General features: G+C 37.4%; 1 protein-coding gene across 1 annotated transcript in view; it reads left to right on the top strand.

The window, feature by feature from the left end:
- The window catches only part of COL28A1 (collagen type XXVIII alpha 1 chain), a 65,078-nt gene that overhangs the window by 8,517 nt on the left and 30,827 nt on the right, over positions 1 to 25,734 (top strand). Inside the window, exons 9-21 of the mRNA XM_086614899.1 lie at positions 1,098 to 1,142; positions 5,530 to 5,583; positions 11,391 to 11,459; positions 13,048 to 13,116; positions 14,970 to 15,038; positions 15,985 to 16,053; positions 17,620 to 17,688; positions 18,404 to 18,472; positions 19,377 to 19,445; positions 20,484 to 20,555; positions 22,378 to 22,446; positions 23,028 to 23,099; positions 23,746 to 23,814. Coding sequence (XP_086471025.1) covers positions 1,098 to 1,142; positions 5,530 to 5,583; positions 11,391 to 11,459; positions 13,048 to 13,116; positions 14,970 to 15,038; positions 15,985 to 16,053; positions 17,620 to 17,688; positions 18,404 to 18,472; positions 19,377 to 19,445; positions 20,484 to 20,555; positions 22,378 to 22,446; positions 23,028 to 23,099; positions 23,746 to 23,814 — 864 coding nt within the window. The remainder of the gene's footprint in view (positions 1 to 1,097; positions 1,143 to 5,529; positions 5,584 to 11,390; positions 11,460 to 13,047; positions 13,117 to 14,969; positions 15,039 to 15,984; positions 16,054 to 17,619; positions 17,689 to 18,403; positions 18,473 to 19,376; positions 19,446 to 20,483; positions 20,556 to 22,377; positions 22,447 to 23,027; positions 23,100 to 23,745; positions 23,815 to 25,734) is intronic.

The following is a 25,734-nucleotide window of genomic DNA, read 5'->3' as shown; positions in this document are numbered from 1 at the left end:
GAGTTTCTTCAAAAGCTTTTCAAGCTTGAAATTCAGACAGTTTCTGTTTGTCTTTGAAATCAAAACTGACTTCAATTGTATGTGTGTATTCTACCAAAAGTAGCTATCATTGCATCAACATACTGTTGTTTGTGCCATCCATTGCTTGTGAAGTTTTGTAAATGGGCTAGAACTGAGTGGGTTATCTGCTCTCTCTGGTGACTGATACTTGGCCTGGGAGCAAATGCCAGGGAGTAAAGAATTGTTTAAAAGTTCTGAATCTGTAGGGGAAGACAGTCGATGGGTTGCATTGGTATCACTGCTAAATTTGTCAAACTTCTAGAGGTTCAAAATGTAACACATGCCTTGAAAAATGCAGCAGCCTGCTGGTGGCTCTGTATTTGGAGAAGAAAGAGAAAGAAATTACTAGTAAACTATTTTCTGAAAGCTATTTTTGCTTTAGAAATAAATTATAACAGTATTGAGTCAACTGGAAGTGAAATATCATAGAACACTCATTCTGATGACTGAAGAAAAAACAGTGCAGCAGAAAGATTGTGAAAAATCTACAGTGACAGTAACTGGTAAGAACTCATTAAATGGAGAAATGACAGCTAATGGAATAAAAAAATGTGGCATTTTACTTTTTTGAATGTGTTTTTTAATGTTTTTTGCAAACTATTAGTTTGATTCTGCCATGCAGAATTTGATTCTGCCATCAGCAGTTTGAGTTAGTGAGACAAAGTTACTTGGAGTTATTCTGGTATAACAACTGCAGCACTTTTTTGAGAATTCTGTATCTAATATACTTCTAGAAATTGAATTTAAAGACCTGTAGAAAATAACAGCTAGTTAATCAAATAGCTAAGATGTTTAGTAGCCATCCACGATGTTTGCTATATATGAAAAGTATTTTAACCAGATATCGAGGATGGAATGTAATGGGCAATTACTGAATATAAAATGAGAACAGCAGTACTCTGGAGAGAGAATAAGCCCCCTAGAATATGCGTGAACAGAGATATGAATCATTACATGTACATTGTGGGTTTCAGTACTTTAAAGCAGATAATTGCAATTTCCTGTTAATCTGGTAATTGAATTTTATTTTTCCTCAGGGTTTGGAAGGTCCTTTTGGTCCTAGGGGGCTTCGGGGACCTCAGGTAAGGGAACTAAAGGCTACCAACTAAAAAGAAATGCATTATATTCTCTAAGTTTCTTCTACGTACAACATATCAACTTGGTGTAGAATCATAGAATCGTCTGGTTGGAAGAGACCTTCAAGATCATTGAGTCCAACCATTCACCCGGCACTGTCAGGGTCCCTAAACCATGTTGCTCAACACCAAATCTACATGGTTTTTAAACACCTCCAGGGATGGGGACTCCACCACCTCCCTGGGCAGCCTGTTCCAATACTTCACAACCCTCTCTGTAAAGAAATTCTTCCTGATATCTAACCTAAATCTCCCCTGGCGTAACTTGAGGCCATTCCCTCTCGTCCTGTCATTCATGACGTGGGAGAAGAGACTGACCCCCATCTCCCTACAACTTCCTTTCAGGTAATTGTAGAGAGCGATAAGGTCCCCTCTGAGCCTCCTCTTCTCCAGACTAAACAGTCCCAGCTCCCTCAGCCGCTCCTCATAGGAAAAGTTCTCTAAACCCTTCACTAGTTTTGTTGCCCTTCTCTGAACTCGCTCCAGCACCTCAACGTCCTTCTGGAAGTGAGGGGCCCAAAACTGGACACAGTACTCAAGGTGTGGCCTCACCAGTGCTGAGTATAGGGGGACAATCACTTCCCTGCTCCTGCTGGCCACACTGTTTCTGATACAAGCCAGGATTCCATTGGCTTTCTTGGCTGCTTGGGCACACTGCTGGCTCATGTTCAATCGGCTGTCGACCAGCACCCCCAGGTCCTTCTCTGCTGTGCAGCTTTCCAGCCACACTTCCCCCAGCCTGTAACGCTGCAGGGGGTTGTTGGGGCCCAAGTGCAGGACCCGGCACTTGGTCTTGTTGAATTTCATACAGTTAGCCTCAGCCCATCAATCCAGTCTGTCCAGGTCCCTCTGTAGAGCCTCCCAACCCTCAGGCAGATCAACACTACCTCCCAGTTTAGTGTCATCTGCAAACTTGCTGAGGGTGCACTCGATCCCCTCATCCAGATCGTTGATCAAAATGTTAAAGAGAACAGGCCCCAACACTGAGCCCTGCGGAACACCACTGGTGACCGGCCACCAGCTGGATTTAACTCCATTCACCACCACTCTCTGGGTCCGGCCGTCCAGCCAATTTTTGATCCAGCAAAGTGTACACCCGTCCAAGCCATTGGCAGCCAGCTTCTGCAGAACAACACATTTAGGCACCAGGACAGCGGAGTCTGGCAAATCTTTGTCTTTTGGAAATAATTTTCAAATAAAAAATTTTGTCGGCTGCTGCTTCAGAAAGCTGCAGAGAGATGTGTGGCCCGTTTGTGCTTTCCAACTGCAGAGCTCTCGTCTTTACCCTTAGAGTATGATCATGCCCTGTCATACCCCTACTTGCTAAATTCCTCCTATATTACATGGCAGCATCCACCTGTATCTTGGAAAGCTGTACACGGTCCTCCTGAAATTTAAGGCAGCCAGAGAGACTGAAAGTTCTTGGAGACACTAAAATCTGCAGTAATTATTTGAAAAACTGAGAAATTAGTCAGAGAGAGCCTCAATGGTGTTAGGAGCAGATTGTTACCACTCTCAGATCAGTCATAATTTATTTGTTATCTGTGTAAAAGTCCAGATTGTCCTCTTCGCTCTTTGCAGTTGCTGAAAAGGGTTATTGCTATCTTCATGTTTCTTACAGCCTGTGTAACTTCCATTTAAAAATTGGTACTAGGTATGTAAAAAGAGCTGCTGTATGGAGTAGAGATCTCAAGAAGTTATACCAGTCTCCTAGTAGATCCATTGGTGATGTGGAATGATGACAGCCAGCACTTGCCCACTCACTTCTCTACTGAGCCTGTTTCTGGGTTATATGAAAGAAAACATAATAGGCATAATAGGGTAACAGAAATTTCTTGCATGGTATTAAGATGTGAACATTTCGTCCTAAATGCAATTTTCAATGTTTTCAAATTAGATTTTTCTGTTTTCCTTTTGTTTGGCAATGGACATGCAATAACGCTACAAATATATTAATTTATTATTTTGCGTGCCAGTAATTCTGTCTGGTAAGCATTAGTAAAGATGTGATCTGGGCCTCAAAAGATGGCATTTGTTTATTAAAAAATGGAAACACTTGGATTCTAAGAAGATTTTTGGCCAATTTGACAGGAATTAATGAGACAAATCAGAGCACCAGCACTTCCCTACATAAATTCAACTCACCATGCAGTATATGTTCAGTTTTGCACACTCCATAAAATGCAAGATGTTTCAAGTTAAGCCATCTCTAAATTCATACAATGGTGTAACTTTATTATTTTAAGGCAAAATCAATTCATTTTTTTTCTTTTCATATACAACATCACTGCAATTACTCCTACGTTATCCTAGTTTTGATCTTAATCTTACATATGGTCGTATAATACAATGGTCTACATTCAGTTCAAGTTTGAAAGGCTCATTAAAAAAAAAGAAAAATCTGAACTGCTGGAGAGCAGAAACAGATGAATGTGCCACTAAACAAGAGGACTAATCAATGGTTACAAGGATTTACGCTAATTCTGAACTGTAAGAACTAAGTAGTAACAATGGGAACTACAACCAGCTTAATGACTAAAAGGAGGATAGCATGCAGTGAGCTTGAGAATGATTTATCTTACCTTATGTATTTATATTAACAGATTATACCATATATTTCTATTAGTGCACCCTGCGTCAAGCACATTGCCATTTTACTGCTGGGACATTCGTCTGTCTCACATCATGATCATAATCTTTTTCTCCAGAAGAATAGCTTCTGAAAATGTGATTTTTCAAAGTCTCTTTTGGAAGTGCTTTTCAAGTGCTAAGAGATTTTAAAGAAATATTTTGTTTCTTTATATGATACCAAGATACTAAGGGAATAAAGTGGAGTTCGCTTCTTCTCAAACAAACAAAACTGCAAGATTCCTTTTAGTAAATAGTACTCTAAAGTGCATAAACCAAGGAGTAAGGCCATATAACTGTGAGTCTGTGCACATTATAGCACTTAGGACATCACTGTACTCTTATGACACAGTTATTCCCTAGTTTGTAAAGTTATGATTTGGGCATAATTTGGAACAGTAACTATATTAATTTCATTCACTGTTTTCCCACTCATATTTGATTTGTGGTTGTGTAACTGTATGTGATTAGCTTTGTGCAAAAGCTGCAAAAGGAAAGGAGAGAATAAGCAGTAATTTTCTGCTGACTGGAAATCCATGGGAGATACAAAATCTCAGGTATTCGAAAATTTTCATATCTGTTCGTGAGCCAAAATGCAGTATTTTGGATGATTTGCTGTATGGCTGTTTTGCTATAGCTATCAATGATAGTAGCTGAAAGGGATTATTTTTGTTTCTTTTTTTATAGTCATGTGTTTCCTGTAGTTTATCATATTTAAGAAAGGGAATGAACACACTCCGAGCAAATTTTTGTGTCAGCAATGAAACTAATATATTTAGATTTGGACCAGTTTGTGTCTTTTTATAAGCACAAAATTATCCATATTTGTCCCAGCAGTTTTACTACATAAACTGTAATTTTGTGGTATTATTCTTCAATAGCTCATGATTTATTTTTTTTCTCCAGTCACTTAAAAAACTTTGAGGCTTCCAGTTCATTTTGATTATCAGCTGCGTTAGTGGTAGTTGCAACCACATTGACCAATCTGACCCAACTGGGCAGCCCAGCAGATACCAGTGGGATGTTCACTAACTCACAAGTCGGTAAACTGAAGGGTTCCAGTAAGAGTTAATGCTGTAATGCTGGACTTGGGTATAATCTATACATCTTGTAATCTTACTGCTCTTCGTAATTATGAGACTTACTTTTTTCTAGCTCTTGTAGCAGCCACTGTATTGGTGAAGGGACCTCCTTGAATGTCATCACTCCAGACAGAGTACCTCACCTTCTGTGTTTCTTCCAAAGAGTCATTAATTATTTCCTTCTGTGAGAGGACACAACAGTTGTAATAATGTTAGAGAATTAAAGTTAATCTCAGCTCATCATCAGAGAGGGATGTAGGGGAAGTGATTTCTTACAGATGAAGCTAAATAGGACATGACAGCTTAGTTTGTTTGCTTGGGCAGAAGAGGGAATATGAAAATATGGCAAAGTCAGGAGCAGGAGAAGAAAGGAACAGAAAGCTTCAGTTAAAAAAGATACAATTCACATGAAGTAGTAAGATATCCTTTCTGCCAGCATTGGTTACTGAATATTAACGATATTCAATGTGTTGGGCACTTCACAGGATGTGACGCAGAAAACTCTTGTCCTTTAGAGCTTAGCATTGTGCTACATTTTACTGTACCCTGTTCAGGCCAAATCCAAAAGAAACTTTACATGCATCTTCAAAGGAAACTCATTCTATACTTTGACTTTTGTTTAGGGTATCAGTGGACCTCCAGGTGAGCCAGGCCCAAAAGGCATTCAAGGAAGCAAGGTAAGATGTAGTTTGTATATGTGTATTATTAGTGTATATATATGTGTAGCATGTAGTATATGCATGTGTATGTGTAGATGTTATTTATATAGGGAGAGAGGATGCTGAAACTCTGTGTAGAATCTTTGTGCTCCAATGTCCTTTTTCCTTAGTAGTTTTTTGTTAGCTGTGTCCTTTGCACAGCAATAATGTACATCACCTGCTTGGTGCACCATAGTGTGGTCATGTTATGAAGGCTTTGTATCGTTGACACATACAGCTGGTTTTCTGTATAGGTTGCCCAGCCCAGCCATCAGAGCTTGGGAGAACATTCTGTAGGGCCACAGTAGGGTGATACCAAGGACCTGCCTAGAGCCACAGCACTTAAGTTGGAATTTAAATCACCTGAATATGTGTCTTGACTTCTGCCGTCACTTGGGAAGTTTTTTCTATCATGTTTTTGATTAAAATGCCTTATGTTTAAAGATTTCAAGTAATTCTAGATTATGGTTATACATCTTTAGATTGAGTTTGTAAAGTAATTTTTAATTGCTTGTATACTGTAAAAAGTCAAGACAAGTTTGAAATTGGTAGAGGTGTAAGATTTGATGGTGATTAATGCCTTAGTTATATTTAAAATAGATCATTTAGAGTTAATGACTACAGCTTGTCAAGCAAAATCAGTTGGATAAAGTACCTGATTAATTTAGGCAGTCTTCTGGTTTGCAAACCTTTGGGAAATTGCTTTATATGAATGCAGTTGTCTTGCCCATGGGACAGCTATTAACATCATTGTTTGGTACAGAAAGATCTTTCCTTTATTGGTTTGAAAATGTAGGGTCTAATGACAAAAGCTTTCTGCTACAGGATTATTGATAGCCTGGTTAATACAAGGCCATATCTAAGTTATACAAGGCAACTAAATTCACACAAAGCAATTTTCCAAAGATGGAATATTTAAACACTCATGTTTTGTTTCTTAGGCAACGATTTCATTTGGGGATTCACAGAAATAAATTTAGATATGGGAAATGTTTATGGTATTTGGAATGCTGGCATTCATCATGATTTTCCTCTTCCTTACAAATGGTTTTTCATAGCTCTTATTTCTTCATCTTCTCAGGAAAATGCTTGATTAGGAAAGCTGCTGCAGAATATTTCAGAAGTGGGGAAAGAAAGAGGATGATGGCTCTGAAAGAAGCTATTCATACATGTAGTGGAAAAGTTATGCCTCTCTAACTTCAGCATAGCAAATTACAGTAATTTTTTTGTCTGCCATTTCACACTGATGAGTCCAAGATAGTGCTATCAGATAGTTTTATTATACACTAAACCACATTTGTTTCATGTTTGTAAAATACATGCATCTCTCTCTAGAATTCATCTACCTGGATATAATATTTATGGTCTTTCGTTATACTTTTGCTGCAGTTTTTCAGTATTTATAAGAAAGTAAGTTCCCTCTTTTTTCAGCTTCCAACTCTGCAACCTGCTGTCTATAGTTGAGATTTTTCCAGCCTCAGACATCTATCATAATAAAAATACTGCCAGACAAGTTTAATTAATACACTTACACTTAGTTATACTTAATAAGAGTATGGAAGAAACATACATATGTTTAGAGGTTATCTCTTGGCCATACCTCATGTCAAAGCTAACCTTTCGCATTTTGGAGCTTATTTGAGATGAGTGGAAAATTTTTTAATCATCAATACAGATAGTCAGTGGTTGTTTACAGCTTAATAAACACCCTTTCAGCTAGTAAAGGTCAAGGCCTTTTTTGGTTCGGATACATAGCAATCTTTCCAATATCTTTTGTCCTTATAGAAGGATTATTAAATTGCTCTTTTAAAATTAGTTTTCATGACACATAATACAATATCTCTGAAAAGTGGCAATTATTTTTAACTGCCTTGGATAAAATAAATAAGTCTATTCTTAGTGCAGTTCCTTATACCCACAGCCTTTCCATGCCAACACTTCCTGCTTTTTGAGCTGAAGTAGTGACTTCACCCTGGCTTAGCAGAGCTAAAGGCATTTTCATGGCATTAGTATCAACGTGACATAACACAGAACACCACTGCTGAACACTTTTATTCATTGCTAGCTGGCCATGTTGAGGTTTGAAAGAGGAGATTCAGTTCCTCAAAATATAAACTCCAGATCAAGCTCAGCCAACAGACGTTTTGGGTCCCATTTGTGAAGTCTGCAGTTCAGTCATATATCTGGCCAGTTCAGTCTGTCCCACAGCTCCGTAACATGGCGCCGTCCTCATTCTTTTGCTTTGCAGTGCTGGGCAGCAGACACAGCTGGGGACAGTGTTTGTCCGTGTGCTGTCTGGATGCTGCTGGCTCTGGCAGCCACCAGCAGGAGAGGTTTGGTGGCATTGCAGCTTCAACTAATTTAATTTGACTTGTCTGAAGCAAGGTAGCATGGAGTCCAGAAAAATTGTTCAAGACATTACTTAAAAGAACTTTTTATACCTGACTTCTGTTATTCATGTGCATTTTCTTATTCTCTCTTAAGCTGCTGGCTAATCTATCAGTGTGAAGTCTTACTGGCTGCACAATACTTCCATCCGTTTTTAAGATACTGCCTTATCTTATTGCCAGTAGTGAGTTGATTCTCTCTCAAAAGTCCTACTGCCTGTGTTGATCAGCTTTCCACTGACTACAACAGCAACTCAGCCAACCTGTTTCCATGTAGACACCTAAGTTCAGGAGAGATCATATGGAGCTGAATCACATCCTTAACCTCCTAAAGTCTTTCTGATGCACTTCACAATCAGACTATATCCTTAATAACTTCTTTAATATACAAGCAAACTTTGTCACTTTACTTTCACCCTCTTTTCAAATCATATATGAGTAGGTCGAACAACCTATATTCTGCACAGAATGCAGCTCAGCATGGTATTAACTAAAACCAGGTTTTGCTATTAATCAGACTTCAAAAAAATTTTCTGTTTGCATTTCTGCAAAGTTATAACATCTCAAAAACATTTAAATAGTTTTATTACCAAATATACAGACCTTCTCCATAAAGATGCGGCATTTAAAATGACAAATTTGAACTCCACTTCTATAAAAATACAAATACATGTTAACTCATTTTATATTATTATTAATTTACCTGACTAAATGTATATCCATTTAACCAAATGCTGAACTTGCATGTTAACAGCAAACCTACAACACAGTATAAAACATAGTAACTTCAAAAGAAAAAATGTTAGAGAGTGACAGTACATTTCACTCAAACACAGTTAGGAGTGTGGAACTGGCCATTTTCACTATGTACGTGCTGCCTTCTGAAGCAATCATCTTGGTCGTTTCCCAAGCATGGCCTGAGCAAAGGACCAGGATTATTCTGTTTGTTTTCTGTTTCACTGATTTTCTATTGCCTATTGGCAATGTTTCAACAGAAAGACGTTAAATTTACAAAAGAAAAATTATATTGTTAAAGCCAAAGTCTGCATTATTTTCTCTCTCTCACTAACTTAAAATACCGAGAAAATATACCTTTCACAGCTGTGCTTTATATTTCCTTACATGTTTGCTTCACTTTAAGGCATCCTTCAACTTCGTCAGTCACCACATATTATCTGTATTGTAACATAAAATAAAAACTTAAATCAAAGTGTACCATATACCTCATTCAGCTATAAAGCATGTAAATTACGAAAATCGCATAGGAAAAAACTTTGTAGTTCTTTCAAGTTATCACACACAATGAGTTAATTGAATTTGCAGGACATCAGTTTATAACCCTAGGTCTAAGATAGAGACACTCAGCTCTTGTCAAACTGCAGTTTGTAGGAGCAGGGAACTCAGATTTTGTTCCTTGTCTCACTAAGAATGCAAGGATGGCCCACAATATGATTTTGCTGGCTGATGTGACCATTTCCAAAAAAACGAAAGACACTATCTCACTTAGAGAAAGACTAAAAGTACCAGAAACAAAGTCAGTGAAGAGAAAAGCCATGCCACACTTGGTTCTGCTCCAGTAATATCCCACATTCCTGCCTAGATGGCCAGGAATTGGCTGGATGGCTGGTTAATAGGTGGTTTGCTCTAAAAGATCGCATCGAAGTTATGACAGGAAGCCACAGGATTTCAAAAGGCGACACAGGACATGAAGTCAGTGTTCTCTATTAATAGAAACAAAAGATTTACTTGCTCTAGAAATGTAATATATTCTATCGTAAGCAGTAGTGTCCAGAAACATTATCCAGTGAGAATTCCATCTCTTTTCCTTATGTATTTCCCCTACTTCTTGTCTAAACAGAATCAGCTGGACTTCATGGCTTTTGGTGCTAACTGTTGGCTTAAAGGACAACAGTAGTTAAAGAGAAGATGAGTACAAGCTTTGGTTGTATTATTCTTGGCCTTCCCTAAATTTCCTGCTGATGGGAAACACTTAATAAAAATGGAGTTTGGTCAGCTGATTTTAAAAGGACAGTTTGTTCAACACCAAATTAATCCCATGGGGGAACTGGAAGTTTAGAAGATGGGCCATTCGAGGAATTTTTGTTGTTGTTTGATAAGTTTCAAAACAAACACAGAAGGAAAAAGCTAGTGTCAAATTCTATTGGCTTTATATCAGTTAAAATTGCATCATTTACGATGATCGTCAACCAATACGTGACCCTGGTCCAAAGGCTTCATGAAAATATTATTAGGAAACCCAGTCAATAAGATCTGCCTAGGAATACAGTAAACTTCTTTGCTATATTCTGTATTTTGGCAACAGCTACATGCACAGAATTCACATTGAAGCAACGTCAGTGTTACTAATATCCTATCAGTGTGCTATGTGGAGATACATGTGCTATTCTGCTGCGTTATACCAGCTTTCTCTGCCTTTTAAGACTTATCTCCTATTGATGCTGTGTTAATTTATTAGATTATGAAGGTGTGCTATGAAGTCTTGTATTGTGAATAAGCATTACATTTCATAGCTGCTCTTCAAATTATCATATTGTCCTGTAATGGAATGAATTTAGGACTGGACATCAAGTCCCACCTTATTCTAGGTTGAAAGCTGCAGTAGTAGCACTCCAAGTGCATAGTTATCAGAAATTAATCTAAGAGGATCATCTGTTTATTTACTTTCACTGTATGTTACAAGCTGGTAGATTTCTGCATAAATATCTGGCTTTGAAATAGTTTTTTACATTTCCATTAACCTCTCAAGTGTAAAAATCTCATTGAAAGGTTGCAGAACTCGGCATATAAAATTTCTCAGTATATACAAAATTTCAACCCCCCAAATACAAATACTTCCCCTGAAAAAAAACACATTTTGATAAAAAGCCGTTTTAATAATTGTGTGGCTGCGTTGGCTTTGTTAGAAACATATTAAACATACAAGAGAATTGATAGCTGCAGTCTAAGTCAGTGGTAGGAACAGTCATGATATGCAGTTGTTTCTGGGGGAAAAACTTTGAGTGCAATGTTTAAAGCATAAACACTTCTTAATTTCCAAATGCCCATCTTTCTAGCAAGAAAAAGGCTGAGGAAGCACCAAATTATTCGATAAAGTCAGGACCAAAGATATGACAAAAAACAAATACCTTTTTTATTTTTCCTGATGCATGTGAAAGAGTGGCTTTATAACCTTATTATCTCAGCAACTTGAATGGCCAGGATATTGACCCTGCTTCTAATATAAACATTTAGCTTTAAGACAGTTTTGTTTGTTGGGCTTTTTTTACTTTGAAAACAAATTTCTATAGCCCTAAATGAGACTATGGAAAGACATTCTGGGGGGATTTGATTAAGGTTCCATTTGCATTAATAATTTCTTTCTATTTTTTTTTCCTTTAGGGAGAGCAAGGCCTTTCAGGACCCTATGGTCCTCCAGGACCCCCTGGCATTGGAGAGCCAGGACCCAAGGTAGCTCTCAGTAATGTGTCTGTTGAAGTGTTAACTGTGGGCAGTCGTTTTTTTGGATGAAAGTTCTCTCCTGTTATTTTATCAAACTCAAAACTCTTATCATCTAAACGTAAAACTGATACAATATTGACAGATTTTTGTATTTGCATAGGATAGAGGTAACAGACTCGCCTTTCCAGCAACTCTTAACTTTTTGTTATGATCCTATTGGTATAATAGAAGACAGAAATAATGCCATTTAAATGGGGGTTAATTATTGTGAGATCGTTTTCAAGCACTCGCAGATGTTTGCACTGATGCTTCGAGGCATAGAAACCATGCTTCGAGGCATAGAAATACATCTCAGTCACTGTGATACACAGCCAAGTGACAGGTTTGCCTTCTTATTTCTTCACTAGGGAGCAGATAATCTTATAGGTTATGAAATTCTCTCTCTCATGCAGCATTTAATTCCTTCATCTCATTTTATTGCAAAAGACTAGAAGATGTGATCCAGTCTTGCTGATTTAGAAGTCATGTCTGCCTACACTGGCCAGCCAAATCTTGTTTTGGAAAACTGCAAAAGCATCTACATAGGAAACATGAATACTTAGTTTATAAGAGTCTTGTCAGAGACCCACAGCTCAGACTCAAACAAGAAATCTAGATTGGGCAGATCTACATCTCACACTAGTTCTTCTGGCTGCTAAGTCTTTGGTGTTGCCTTATGCTGTTTTTTTTTTTTCCCTATTTTTTGGAGCCAAGTGCCAGTGTCTAAAATACCTGCACTTTTTTGCTTTTACTGCAAATCCATATATTCATTGAACTCCTGCATATTTTCTGTGCAGTGAGGCAGACCTCGGAACATAGAGGGGGGTTATATAGCTCAGAAACTAGTAATTTGCCATGTAAAAGAAGCAACACTGTGTCATTCCAGAAAGGAAAATAGTTTATGGAGAAAGAATGTCACTCCCAGTCTCTGCACTACTCTGAGGAGAGATAAAAATCCTCTGTACTCTTATGACAGAAGCACATAGTCTTCAGTAAACTGGAGAAATTGTGAAGATTATGACATCTTGTAAATAGAAGATACAGAAACTGCAGTTCCCGGGGTTCCCATGCAATCTCATATTCCACTGAAGCAGGCTTCAATTCAAGTGCCTAGATAGAGACTACAGTGAGGGTCTCTCACACCTGAGCATTCCTGCATGGCAGGGGGATTGGAACCAGATGATCTTTGAGGTCCCTTCCAACCCTAACCATTCTATGGTTGAGTTGTACTGCAAGTAAATTTAGTCTGACTTTGCTCCCTCATCCCTGTCATCTCTCAGGTCCTGCACTTTTAGGAGTTACCCCTATGCAAAGTGATAACACCCCTTTGCTGTTGGCATGAGGGCTGGAATGCAATCTAGTCCTCCAAGTATTAATCGGAAGGTACTTTTGAATGTTTCTAAATTGTTGTTTATGCTTTTTTTATATCAGGAGAAGTTATATGTTTGATTTCAGACCTTTCTGGTGACATCATTAAGTTGTCTTTGTGTAAATGTTATGCTTTTCAAAAGCATCAAGTTGAATTAGGACTAAACTTTCCAATATTCTTTTTCACAAGGGCGCTCAAGGTCAAGAAGGTAAAATTGGATCGCCAGGACTTCCTGGAATTGGTGAGCCAGGATTACCTGTAAGTCAGTGATATATGCATTGGAAGTGAAAGTAAAATAAAATAAGATAAAATAAGTCGTTGTGAATGTAATTGATTGACTGCAGCTACATTGGCTACTGATTCCGTAAACCATCCTGTACCTAGTCTGGAGCAGCAGAAGTGTGTTTGGCTATGCCAGCTCAGTATTGTGGCAGTAATTGCATGTGGCTTGCTCAAGTAGGATAATAAAGCCATGTCCAAACAAGTTGTGAGGAAATAAAAAATTGCTTGGTCTATGTGAGCAGGATTGAGAGAAGGTGAAAATCCAAGAGCTGAGACATTATTCAACTCCTGTGTGTAATTTGGATTGCATGAAAAACGAAGACCCGAATTACATGCTTTTAATTATAACTTTAACTTCTTGTTGTGGTTTAGCCCGGCCAGCAACTAAACACCACACAGCCACTTGCTCACCCTCCCCCACCCCCAGGGGATGGGGAAGAGAATTAAAGGGAAAAAAGGAAAGAGGGAAGAGACCTATGGGTTGAGATAAGAACAATTTAATGATGATAATAATAGTAATAATAATATATTTATAATTATAATAATATATACAAACAAGTGATGCATAGTATAATTGCTCACCACTCAGTGACCAAGGCCTGTCCTGTCCCAGCTAACGATCCCAGAATAGTTAAGTCCTGACACCACAATTCTGGACAAAAAGAGAACGAGAGAGAGATAGCACTCCAAGAGATAAAAGAGTGAGACCTGTCGGAATAGCAAAAGCCCTTCTTTCCAATCAACCCGCATCTATATACTGGGCATGATGCTACATTATATGGAATAGTCTATTGGCCAATTTAGCCCTCAATCCTAAATCTAAGTTCAAGCCATAAGGGCAGTTGTGGACTCTCTGTCCCAGCCATGCTCCCCCCAAGCTGTTCTGCTCCTGCACACTTGAAAAACGTGAGAAGCTGAAAAGTCCTTGAGGCCTCAGTGCCAACTATAAACATCAGTGCACTGTCAAGATTCTTCTCATAACAAATTCCAGAGAAAAAGAAAAACACGGAGCTCTTCTAACTGCTAAAAAGAAGAACTGTCTCTGTCCCAGCCAAAACCAGGACACTTCAGCAAGCTTTTTGTATTGTTGAGGTCGTGCTCACTGACTAATTTTTCTTCCTGAAATGCATAAAATACATGGTTTTCTTGTGTATTTTGTAAAAAATCTTGAAGAGATTATTAATTAGGAAGCCACATATGTGGATGGGTATTAAATTCATTCTGATAGTATTTTTGAAAGTTACTTTGTGGTTGTAAAAGACTGTTTTTCTCACAAAAAATGTAGAAACTTTTTGCTTAGTCAAGATCATTCTTAAAAACTCTTTTATTAGCTTTAAATAATGAAAGACAGCTGAATTTTTTTGAAGAACAGAAAGTATTAAAAAAATAATCATTTCTGTACTTGTTTAAAAAAAAGGCATTCTCTGATTTTGTATGTTTAACCTGCTATTTTGTATTAAAAAATATGTTCAAATTAATTAATTACAAAAGTAATGAAATTATATGAAATTATAGGGAACAAATTTCTCAGTCATACATGTATTTATTATAAATTAATCTACAGATTCATTTGGGTTTTCAAGGTACAATCTTTAGAAATTAATTGTGTAATTTCCATCATTTCAGCATTAGCATCATTCTTATCTAAATCCTTCACTTACAGATTGCTACACCTTGTTTTAATTGCCTGGGCTCAGCCAGCTGTTACAGAAGCATTTTTACTTACCAGTGTCCTAAGAGTTGCAAGAACCTATACTAGCAAGTTAGACAAAATGTCAATAAAAATGGAATTGATGATATAGTCTGAATATGTTTTTCTTTTCGTATAGGGACCACGTGGCCCTGATGGTCTACCAGGTGAGCAAGGTCTGCCAGGAGAGGGCATTCAAGGCCAAAAGGTAGTTTTATGGAAATTAATTTTTTTAACATTGTGGGCCAAATTTGCAGTAGTGTCTAAGTTGTTTAAGATCACTAGTCATTCCACTGGTGTAAAATGTCAGCTGATAAGATTGTGGTCTTCTGAATCACTATGCTCTCTGAATATCCCTCTGAGTTCAGAAACTCTGTCAAGATAAATACAAAAAAAATGTTGTGCCGTCCCTCTAACAGTATTAAGTTAATTATTCTCTTATTTATGTGCTTGATGAGATACCTTATTTTGGTAGCACTAATGAGATAAATTGTCTTCTGAAAGACTACTTAGCTATTTATTTTCTGTATTGGAAGAAAACATTCAGGAACTGTTTCCATTCTGTCTTACCGTTTTGGGAAACTAAAAGATGGGTTGTATGAGTCTCTATGGACAGTTACCTCATTAAGGGCAGTTGCTAGGTTAATATATGTGAACCTTCCTGTTTTTAAAAACAAGTACAAACAAGCAAACATTTATGATTAAATCACAACTGAGTTTCCCATCAAAATGTATCCCTCTTTTTTAGTGGCTTCAAGATTCTCTAGAGCCTTGAACTACTAAGCAAAGAAGATTTTTTTTGCTCCTTTTATGGACAAGATTTCAGTCATGTCCTTGCACGAGGTTCTGAAGTGCTCTCTCTGACTAATGAACACGTTATCGCATTTTCAAAATGTAGCTTCCTTCTTCCTAGTGTTTCATTTTCTCCTTTTGAATTCCTGTGTTCAGCAACACAATGAATGCAGGTGAAGCATGTCATGAATTGTAACTGAATTGCTTTCCTCTAATACTGATAGGTCCATTGATTATCTTTCTTGTTTGTTTGTGAAGGGCTACTTTTTTCCTCATTATCCACATGGTTATGACCAGTTTGTCTAGGATGATGTCCTTTATAAATTTCCAAATATAGTTACAAAACTGTAACGTATTTCTAGGGTGAAAAAGGCTCTGAAGGTGTAGTTGGTCCTCCTGGACCACCAGGTCAACAAATCAAAGGTGACAAGGTAAGGAACAAAGCATCTTTCTAATTATGTCTATAGTTAGTCATATTTACAGTTAAATTAATGATGAATTATTCACACAATATCACAAAGGTATGTTTGAGGAACTGTGCTACACTGTTCCATGCAGCTCTCTAGGCTGCACTCATCTATACAAGTAGCTGAGCCTGTTAATGTCAACTGAATTCTATGCAGCTGGGAGTATGAGGGAAGAAATAGACTTTTTTCCTTCTAAATTTATTTCAGAAATACTGTATTTAAAATATTTTAAATTTTATTTAAGTGTTTAAAAAAATATAGAAAACCCTTTGAGTCATCTAAACTAATGGACCTGGGACAGGTAAAGGAACACTCTGGCTTTTGAAATTTGTTGCCTTTTTGATGCCCTGTATCCCCAAGAGGGATCCAGAACAATTTTAAATCCCTTGGCCTGATGAGATTCCAGCCTGCATCTTGCACATCCCCAGAGAGTGGCTGATGAAACATGCCTAGAAGTCCTACAGAGCAGTGACAGTGATTCCAGATCTTCCTTCTCATGATTTAGTGCCGTAGCCGCCCTCCTACTCCCCATTGTTTTCCTTCCCTCCTGTCCCTACGACTCCTGCTGTCCTCGTTGCCCCACACTCAGCTGCAGTGAGAGGAGAGGACAGCACCCACATCCAAAGTTGTGGACAGCTTAGTCAGCAGGGAGTGCTCCACGGATGTGGGAAATTTAATTTGCACTTGCTCATCTCACTGTCCAGTCAAATAGCTCTCCAAGATCTTCAGAGCAACTTAGGTGGTGTGATGTGGTCTGATTTGGCCTGTCTGTGAGATATGTGCTCAGTGAGCACCTGCCAGACCATCTTACTCGAGGCCTTAGAGGAAGATTGTTATGTGTACAGGAATGAGCCATCTTATTCCCATTTCTGTATAGGAAAAACACAGCGATGGACAGGACAGTAAGCATTTGGAACCATTTCAGTAAATAAGTGTTTCTGGCATAAATGAAACTAATTATTTTTGTTTTCTAGGGACTGGTGTCACACATCCTTGGCACCTTCATGGATCTGTGCCACTTCCAATAGCCACATGACCTCTCCATATTCCTCTATTTCCATAATTCCCTCTGCCATAATTCCTCTGTTCCTTCTCCAAGTGCTGTACAATACTATTAGAATACCATATGACAAAGATTTTTCAAAAATACTCTCTAGCCACTCTGTTTACACTTGCAAGTTTTAATTCTGAGTGTTATGCAAGAAACTGTGTATATTTCCATACAAGGAAATCTTTAAAATTAGTCCCAGTATGTAAAGATAAGCTATGAATCCTTCTAATAATAGAATTGTAGTTGTGATCATCTAACATTATACATGAGATAGAGTTTGTAGGTAGGAAGGGGTATTATTTTTATTAGACCAATTGCCATAGGCAGACTTTTAGGTACTTCAGACATATTTAACTCAAACAGAAGCAGCAAACCAAGAAAACACAGATTGGGGACTGTTGCTCTGTGTTTAGTTTAAATATGTTAATCAGCTAGCATGGACTATTGCAATTTAGCTCTTAGGAAAATTTTTTGTATAGGGTGAACAAGGCCAAGTAGGACCACGGGGCCCAGCAGGACCACCAGGAATAGGCAATCCAGGAAGCCAGGTAAGTCTACATTTTGGACATGTAATGAGCATTTGCATGTACTTTTCATTTTATACTTTAACAAAGCTCTAATTTTGATGTGAAGACATTAAAAATCTTACAGTGATTTTTCATTTTAAAAAGTATCCAACTAGTTTTTAGGCAAAACTTGTAAATGTAAGTGATTCCAACTGATCTGAATGGTCTTAGAATCAAGCAAACAGAAAATTGATCTAATCTCCATAATAATTTGCATAGGAGATAAATCAGATGCATTGCTTGGATGATGACATAATATAGATAAGAGTTTCACAAGGTAAGAATCCACCACTTCTGAATTTCAAGGCCTTTGAAGCTTGAACACAGCCTTTAATAGCTGGATACAGAAAAACTGAAACATCCCAAAAGATCTTTTGGTCTTGGGTTTTTTTTTGAAAGAAGAGTTCATGCTTCCACCATGCTGTCCCAATGACTCAGGGCTTGGATGCAGATGCTGAGATGCTTCCCATTGGTTTTCTCCTTAAACAGTAACTGTCATTACACTTGCATACATCAGTGAAATCCACAGGATAGCGATAAAGGAAAAATAAAATAAAGATCTTGAAACTAAGCCTGAGGACAGGCAAGCAAATTGTTTTCTTTCAAAAATAAGATAAAATCATTATTAACTGAAAGATGGACACGTGGTGAATTTCAGATTAATGTAATGCACTAACTCATTTATTTTGCTTTGTAGGGTATACAGGGTCCACAAGGAAATCCTGGGGCAAAAGGATCTAAAGGTCTTGGTCTGCCAGGTCCAAAGGTAATGATTCAGACATTATTTTTAAAAAATAGCACCAGCAAGAAACAAGAAGGAACATATCTTTACCAGACTTTTCAAGAGTGTGTTTGATGAGATGAAAACGTAACTCTTCACTGGAGATAACAATTCACTTTTGAATCTTTGGGGGAAACTACCCATGCTATCAAGGTGTTCCCCAAATGGATCATATGGCTTCTGCTTAGTATCCAGCCCTTAATCTTTCTGGATGTGGATTAGAAAACATTAGTCACTGTAGCAAAAGCAGAGAGAAGTGCAATCATTTTCTTCTTGCCATTACTTTGGTGTGTAAGCAACAGTTACAGCAGCCATGTTTAATATTAATGTAGGGAAAAATAAGCAGTTGTGAAACAAGTTATGTATGAGGACAATTTTCCTATTGTGAAAAAGTATTTTGAAAATCAAAATTGAAAAATGGAATTCCTTTTTCTTTAACTGTTTTAGAACTACTGGAAGGAAGAATCATGAGAGTAAAACTTCCTCTTAAACAGAAGTTCTGATTTTTCTTTATTTGGACTCACTTTTCATTCAGTGACCAAAGAGGTTTTGGTACAGTGGTATAAAGTGAAAAATAAAATGTATTAAAACAAAAAGGAGAAAGTTGGAATTATTCACTTAAACTTTCTGCCCACTGCAAGCTTAAATAAAATAGATGCAGTCCTACAAGTTCCTGGGTTTTTAAAGAACAGAATTTTCCAGTTGAAAACTGCTTGGCTGAAAACTTGACGTCTTAGAATCATAGAATATCTCAAGTTGGAAGAGACCCATAAGGATCATCAAGTCCACTTCTATGTGTAAAGGAGTTAGTGAAGTTAGTGAAGTAGTGCAAGTAATGAATGATGGTAAATTGTGTTCCTCTGTTAAGCAAAAGACTTTTTGTTACTAGGGTCAACCAGGTGAACCTGGACAAAAAGGAGAACTGGGACTTCCAGGAATTGGCGTACGAGGACTTAAAGTGAGCCTGTTTTTTATTTTTAACTGCTCCTTACAGAGTCTTCTAATTCTTTCACTAGTTGCTGATAAACTAAGTAGAAGATTTTTTAGTATAAATTGAGTATGATCAAAATAAGAAGGAATTTCAGTGACAGGCATTCAGTTAACTTCACAGTTTTAACTTTTAAAGTCAACATGCTGTGCTGGAGCTCCCACCCTTGCTCCTAAAATCGTTACTGCAGCCATAACTGGAACAGAGTTTTCCTCCATCTTTTCTAAGCTAGTGAGGTATTTCCAAGGCCTGATAGAAACATTACTACCTCTGTTCCTCCGCAATGATTTGAAAAAAAAATAAAACAGTCTGTGTGACAGTGGTAGTCATGCTGCCCACATGTTAGGAGACTTGTTGAACACTTAAAGCTTTGACTTCAGCTTCCATTTTCAAGACTGTATATACCATGTCCTTAATGATTTAAGTAGGGCTTCCAAAATCTTGGGTAAGATGACATAGACATCTTGTTTTGGGTGATTTTTCCCACGATCATGGACTAAGTGCTTGGCAGGACTAGTTCCTATGGATAGTTTCAACTTTTTGTGGCAAGTCTTAAAAGTACTGCCTAGACCAGTTTGTACAGCCAGCAAGGTGTTAGTCTCCAGTCAACAACTCCATTTAGGGCGTTTTTGGCTGACCATTCCTTAAGACCCAGATGTTTGACTTTGCAAGTAAATTACATTCATATCATATTTTTCTTGTGCACATAATAACAAACAGCATTTAATCATGTTTTTACTCACTGAATAAATATAAACTTATTTAATACACAACCAAGATTTAAGAAATAGGTGGGGAGCTTGGAAAGAAATTTAAAATACTTATTTTAGATTGTATGAGTAGAAAGAATTACTGACTCTATAGAGTATTTAACTTACTGGGAATAAGTACTTTTATTTGAGCAAAAATACTGTATATCATTTATTAATATTTTAACACTGTTAGATCCATTTTACAGAATAAAGAACTTATTAAAATATACAGGTAGAATTATTTTTCATCTTTAAGGGAGATATAGGTCCATCGGGACTCCCAGGAGAGAGAGGAGTGAAAGGAGATCCTGGGAATTCAGGGAAAAAGGTAAGGAAATATATTTTACGGCATGCAAAAGGTGCAGATGAGAGAAGAACAAACTATTATTAGCAGGTATGCAATGGCAAGGAGGTCATCCTGGAGGAGGGCATGTGCCAATATTCCTGCCAGGGAAAAGGGACTAGGCTAGTTGAGTTTTTTCCAACAAACCTTATTAGCAGTGGCTACTGTCTGAATCTGCATCTGATTTAGCTGCCCTGCCTTTTGTGGGCTATTGACTACTGTTAAATTTAACGGTCTTTTTGAAGAACAAATAACCTGTGTCTTTAGCCTGTTCCTTACAGCCTGTTCAGGTTTTTCCTGACAGCAAGAAGTCATGATCAAATTGATGTGACTTAGGGCATCTAGCAGAGTGGTGAGTAGTGGCTGAAACCTGTCAGCCTGGTACAGAAACCATCAGGAACAGCTGAAACCAGGGCTGCTTGTATCCAAGGGTAATTCTGAGATGTTAAGAGAAACTCCACCACGCTGGGAAAAAGAAGCATAAATTCAAGATGATGGAAAGGAATTTAGAGGGATGCAAGGCAGAGTGCCCAGAACAGTCAATTTAGAGTTAGTTAAATGGAGGGTTTTAATTTTACTCTTTCTGAATACAGTGAGCTGCTGAGTGAGCAAAACTCAGTGCTTTGGCTGATTGTTGAATTGCTACTGAGAATCCAGGCACCTCCAAACTTTGCTAGTGTGCAGCTCTTAAATGAGGGTAGCAGCTGGCCAATGTGTAGAATTGATGAGCTGAACATGATTCAGAGTAAGCAAATCAGCATTTTTTGACTGCAGGTCTTTAATCAGAAAATATCTGAATAGCTGTAATAAACATCTATTAAATATGCAGCTTCACCTTTTTTTAATCTACAAGAGCAATGCAAATACCAGTTGGATAAGCAGCGGCCTGAGGCAGTACGCCTTCCACTGTGGAAAAATATGTAGCATTTCTGTTGCTGCTTAATTATTTTTTAAAATTCTAAAATCGCCCACTAGGTAAGTGTTCAGAAATGAAGATCCCAATGTGTCAGAAGTGAAACATCAGAATTAAGAGTAAATGTTGGGTTAAAGTTACCCAACTTTTGTATTTGGGAATGCTGGGATTTTTTTCTCTTGCATTTTGCCTTTATTCTGATGATCAACTTGATGCTGTCACCTCCACTGTCGGGTGAAAATACTAGTACTGAGCAGCTACCTTGGATATTCAGGACAGTGCAAAGAACAACTTGATGCCTGCAGTGAGTAGCACAGTGATGTTACAGCAGTTACTTGCAGGTATGAAGCTGTCTCACAGAAGTGGGATCCAGACTGATGCCTATCCATAGCAGGCTTTATAATGCCATTTCCGTCAACAGTTCAAATCAGAAATGGATTTTTAGACTTCATTTTAATTTACTTTTCACGTTCTGAATTATCTACAGGCATGCCGATATACAAATATTTGCAGCCTGGACTGGCCTTTGGCCATGGAGTTACCTAAAATTACTGCTTCTTTAAAGTTGTTTTTCTTAGAACTGGTCAACCGATACCTTTTCTGATAACTTGGCAAGCATTTCTCTTCCTCATATGAGTACATGAGTACAATCCTTCTTAAAAAACATTGATGCAATTGCAAATGGCACTATTACAAATGTCTGTGAAAATAAAGAATATGAATGCAGGAGGGTGGAAGGGGTTTAAGAAGACAGAATATTTTTTTCAGAAAAAAAAATCAGATATTTACTGACATTTTGGGGAAAAGTGTTTATGCAAGCATTGTTTCTCATAAGTCTGTTGATTCAATAAAATTAGCTACATGAAAATTAATTAACCATCTAATCTCTGTTAGGGGGAAAAGGGAGATCAAGGTCCAAGAGGCCCAGAAGGACCCCCTGGCAAAGGACATGTAGGCCAAAAGGTATGGCTTGACACACTGGAGAAATATTGCAAACTTCAGAAGGACCTCTTTTATAAGAGTTCAGATTCTGGCCTGTTTTTTTCATTCATTGTATCTTAAGTAGCAATTACAGTTTAAGGGATGATTTAAAAGAATTTCAGAGAGAGCAATGTGTTCCTTAGCCTGAACAAGTGCAGCAAAATCAGACTGTAACCATAAACGCTAAAGTTAGTTAGGCAGTAGAGATTTCCTCAAGATTGAGTACAGAGTTTTCATTAAAGTTAGAAAAAGGCAAATTGTCTCAGTTTGCTGACAGGGAGAGAGAAGCAGCTAAGAGAAATTAGGTGACTAGTTAGATATCTAAATATGAAATTAAAAGCCTGGAAAGATGTATTAGTAGACAGATAGCTTCTATCTCCCACCTGCTTAAATTTAGGACATTTGGGGCATGTTCTAGAACTCAGTGGGTTTTCTGCTGGAGTGGAGCATCTAAGTACCTTTCTAATTATGGGCATCATTATCGTTGTGGTTTTGGTTATTTGTGTATCTCTCAGTTGTGTGAATCTTTACTGTGATTGAAAAAAAAGGTTTGTTTTTGTCAGGGTGACCCCGGAGAAAAAGGATCCCAAGGTCTGATTGGTTATAAAGGAGTACAAGGCCCAGCTGGACCGAAAGTAAGGTTGCTCCTCCAGGGTAACCCTTCTCTTTGTATTTTATAAAAGAATCTATGGAATTTATGTAACGTGCAAATTTCTCAAGCATCTGATGCTTGGAGACTTAACAAAACAAAGAAAAAGCAGAAATATTTGCATCCTCTGTCCTGAGTGACACAAAAGTCACAAGGAGAAAAAGAATAGGTAGACGTATAGCTACAGACCTTACAGTTATGCATGAGCACTGAGAAGCTAAATTAAAGTTGTCCAAGTGATTCTAACCATGAGAGTTTTGCAAATTTTTGCTTCGAAACATTAACTTTCTATTATAATATTTTGTGAGTAAGTGTCACTCTGAATTATAAGGAAATTAAAATAATACAAGTGTTCTGGTTATTCCATTGGCTTTGTAAGCTGGACACAAAAATGAATTAAAGTTAAAAAATCAAATACACAGTTAAACCAGTAGTTATTTAAAACATTAAACTTGGATCAGCTTTCACAAGCGTAATAAGCTGATTTATGTTTTTTCCCAAATATTGTCTATTTTGTAGGTAGATCTATATTGTAAATATTTTAATAATATAAAGAGTTGAAAAAACTTTTTGCTATTTGTGCAAGAAATGAAGCTGTCTGTTTAAATGTGGATGATACCATTTTGTAACAGGGTGAACCGGGAGAGAGAGGACCACCTGGTATTGCTGGATCATCTATTCAAGGACCTGCTGGACCAAAGGTGATTATCTGATATGTGTTTGCTGGAGACCAGAGACTGGAAAATTTCTAACGCACATTTCTATCAAAATTAAAAGAATATATGTTAACGAAGTTAAAATTCTTCTTTCTACTAACAAAGATGACTGAATTTTAAAAATAAGGACTGAAAAGTACTAAAAATTAATAGAGAGTGTTTGGGGGCCCTTTAACAGGATGCTGAACTTAGTGTTATTGCTTCCTGAAGCTGTTTGTTAAAAAAATCCTTATTACATTTCTGTTATGTTTTGTCCTCTCCTGTGAAAATAATCACTTTGAGGTCTTTTTTTTAAAAAAAAAAAAATTACTGTGCATTTTGTTTCTTAGATTAAAGGTTTCCTGAATGTGTCAGTAAATCCCGGCAGGAATGTGTCTATGTATAGTTCTAGGGAGTTAAATGCTGTACTAGATTTTTTGGAGATGAGAGTTTGTATGTCACTTCCAAGTGAACAACTGGCCTGTAGATACTACTTTAAATGAAATGTCATATATGAGATAGCTAGAGCTACATCCGCCTCGTTTTCTCTTTGAGGAAAAGGTACCTGAAATCAGTGGGACTTGTCCTGCTGCGTTAAATGAGCGGTCTCAGCAACAGTAAAGCTAATGTTGAAGGTTTTAAAAACATATGAAAATTCACTACCACCCTATTTTTATTTTAAGAATAAAATAGTTGCTGTTTTTATAATATCTCAGTTACCTTCAACTTTAGTTGATGCTTTTCAGCTTTGGTGATAGCTTTTAGGGTACAGAAATCACTAATGTATATCCTATTGCTCTGAAGTAATTTCATTCCCTTTTTCTACTTCCTTAAAAACATATGTACCCCGCATACAAGCACATGTAGGTGTTGTACATACAATGTACTCATCAGCCTGGCAACACGACATCACAGAGGGCTAGCATGTGGTTTGGACTTGTTTGTGCATGGAGGAGGAAGGAAGAAGGGAATGCAAGAAGCTCAAGGGTACACCTGGAGTAAAAATGCAACCACAGAGAAGAAAGAAAGGAGAGGATTATGGGGTGCTCATATCTCTTATATTGGTTTAAAACCATAATAATGTGCCACACGTTACGTCAGGAAGATGTAAGTGGCGTGCTACTTGTATGAAGACAGGTTTCACTACAGCGGTCTCACTTCTTCACATTTTCCTGGTTACTGTAACATTTTTTAATAGATCAGTAAGTGAGTCAAGATTGTTTACTGATAAAATTCATGCTGAAAAATAAGAACTTTGTATACTTCACTGCCTTTTTCATTCTGATTTCATTCTGTTCAGTACAGTTCATATCACTTTCATAGCAGACTGGCCATGATCCAAAATGTGCTGGAATCTATAGGAGTTTTTCCAAACTCTTTACTAAATTTTAGGTCAGAGCTTTTACATGCAGTGGCTGATGCGAGAAAACAAGTATTTTGGGTAATTTTAAAGTGCAACTTGGTTTTTAGAAAATGTACAAAACTTTGTCTCTTTAGCTCCATAACAACTTCTTTGTTTAAACAAATATCTGTTATGTTTCTGACAATTGCTCAATAGCATATCAGGCTACACAGGTCCATTTTATCTCTCCACTGCGGAAAGTACAATGATTACTAGTAATTGTGTTCTTGGAACATCCTGGTATCCGCAATAGTGAAGCCAGGCATTATAAATTTCTGATGCAGGGAATCTGCATGTTTTTCAAAGCTGGAAGTTACCATGGTCTGAGGTCTTTTTAGTACATCTCTAAGTATTTGATGTAGTAGTGGGTGATTGCTAGAGGTCTTAACTCCTGGACAGTCATGTTTGTGTCCACTGGAAATTTATTTATTTTAGACTACAACCACATTTGGGGACTAGAGTTTTATTTCCCTTGACAACCATTATGCTGTTACTAATATGGAGATAGTAATATTAGGTAGCTG

Source organism: Tauraco erythrolophus, chromosome 7 (genome assembly GCF_009769465.1).
Source record: "Tauraco erythrolophus isolate bTauEry1 chromosome 7, bTauEry1.pri, whole genome shotgun sequence".
Classification (NCBI taxonomy): domain Eukaryota; kingdom Metazoa; phylum Chordata; class Aves; order Musophagiformes; family Musophagidae; genus Tauraco; species Tauraco erythrolophus.
This window is presented reverse-complemented; position numbering and strand designations above follow the sequence as displayed.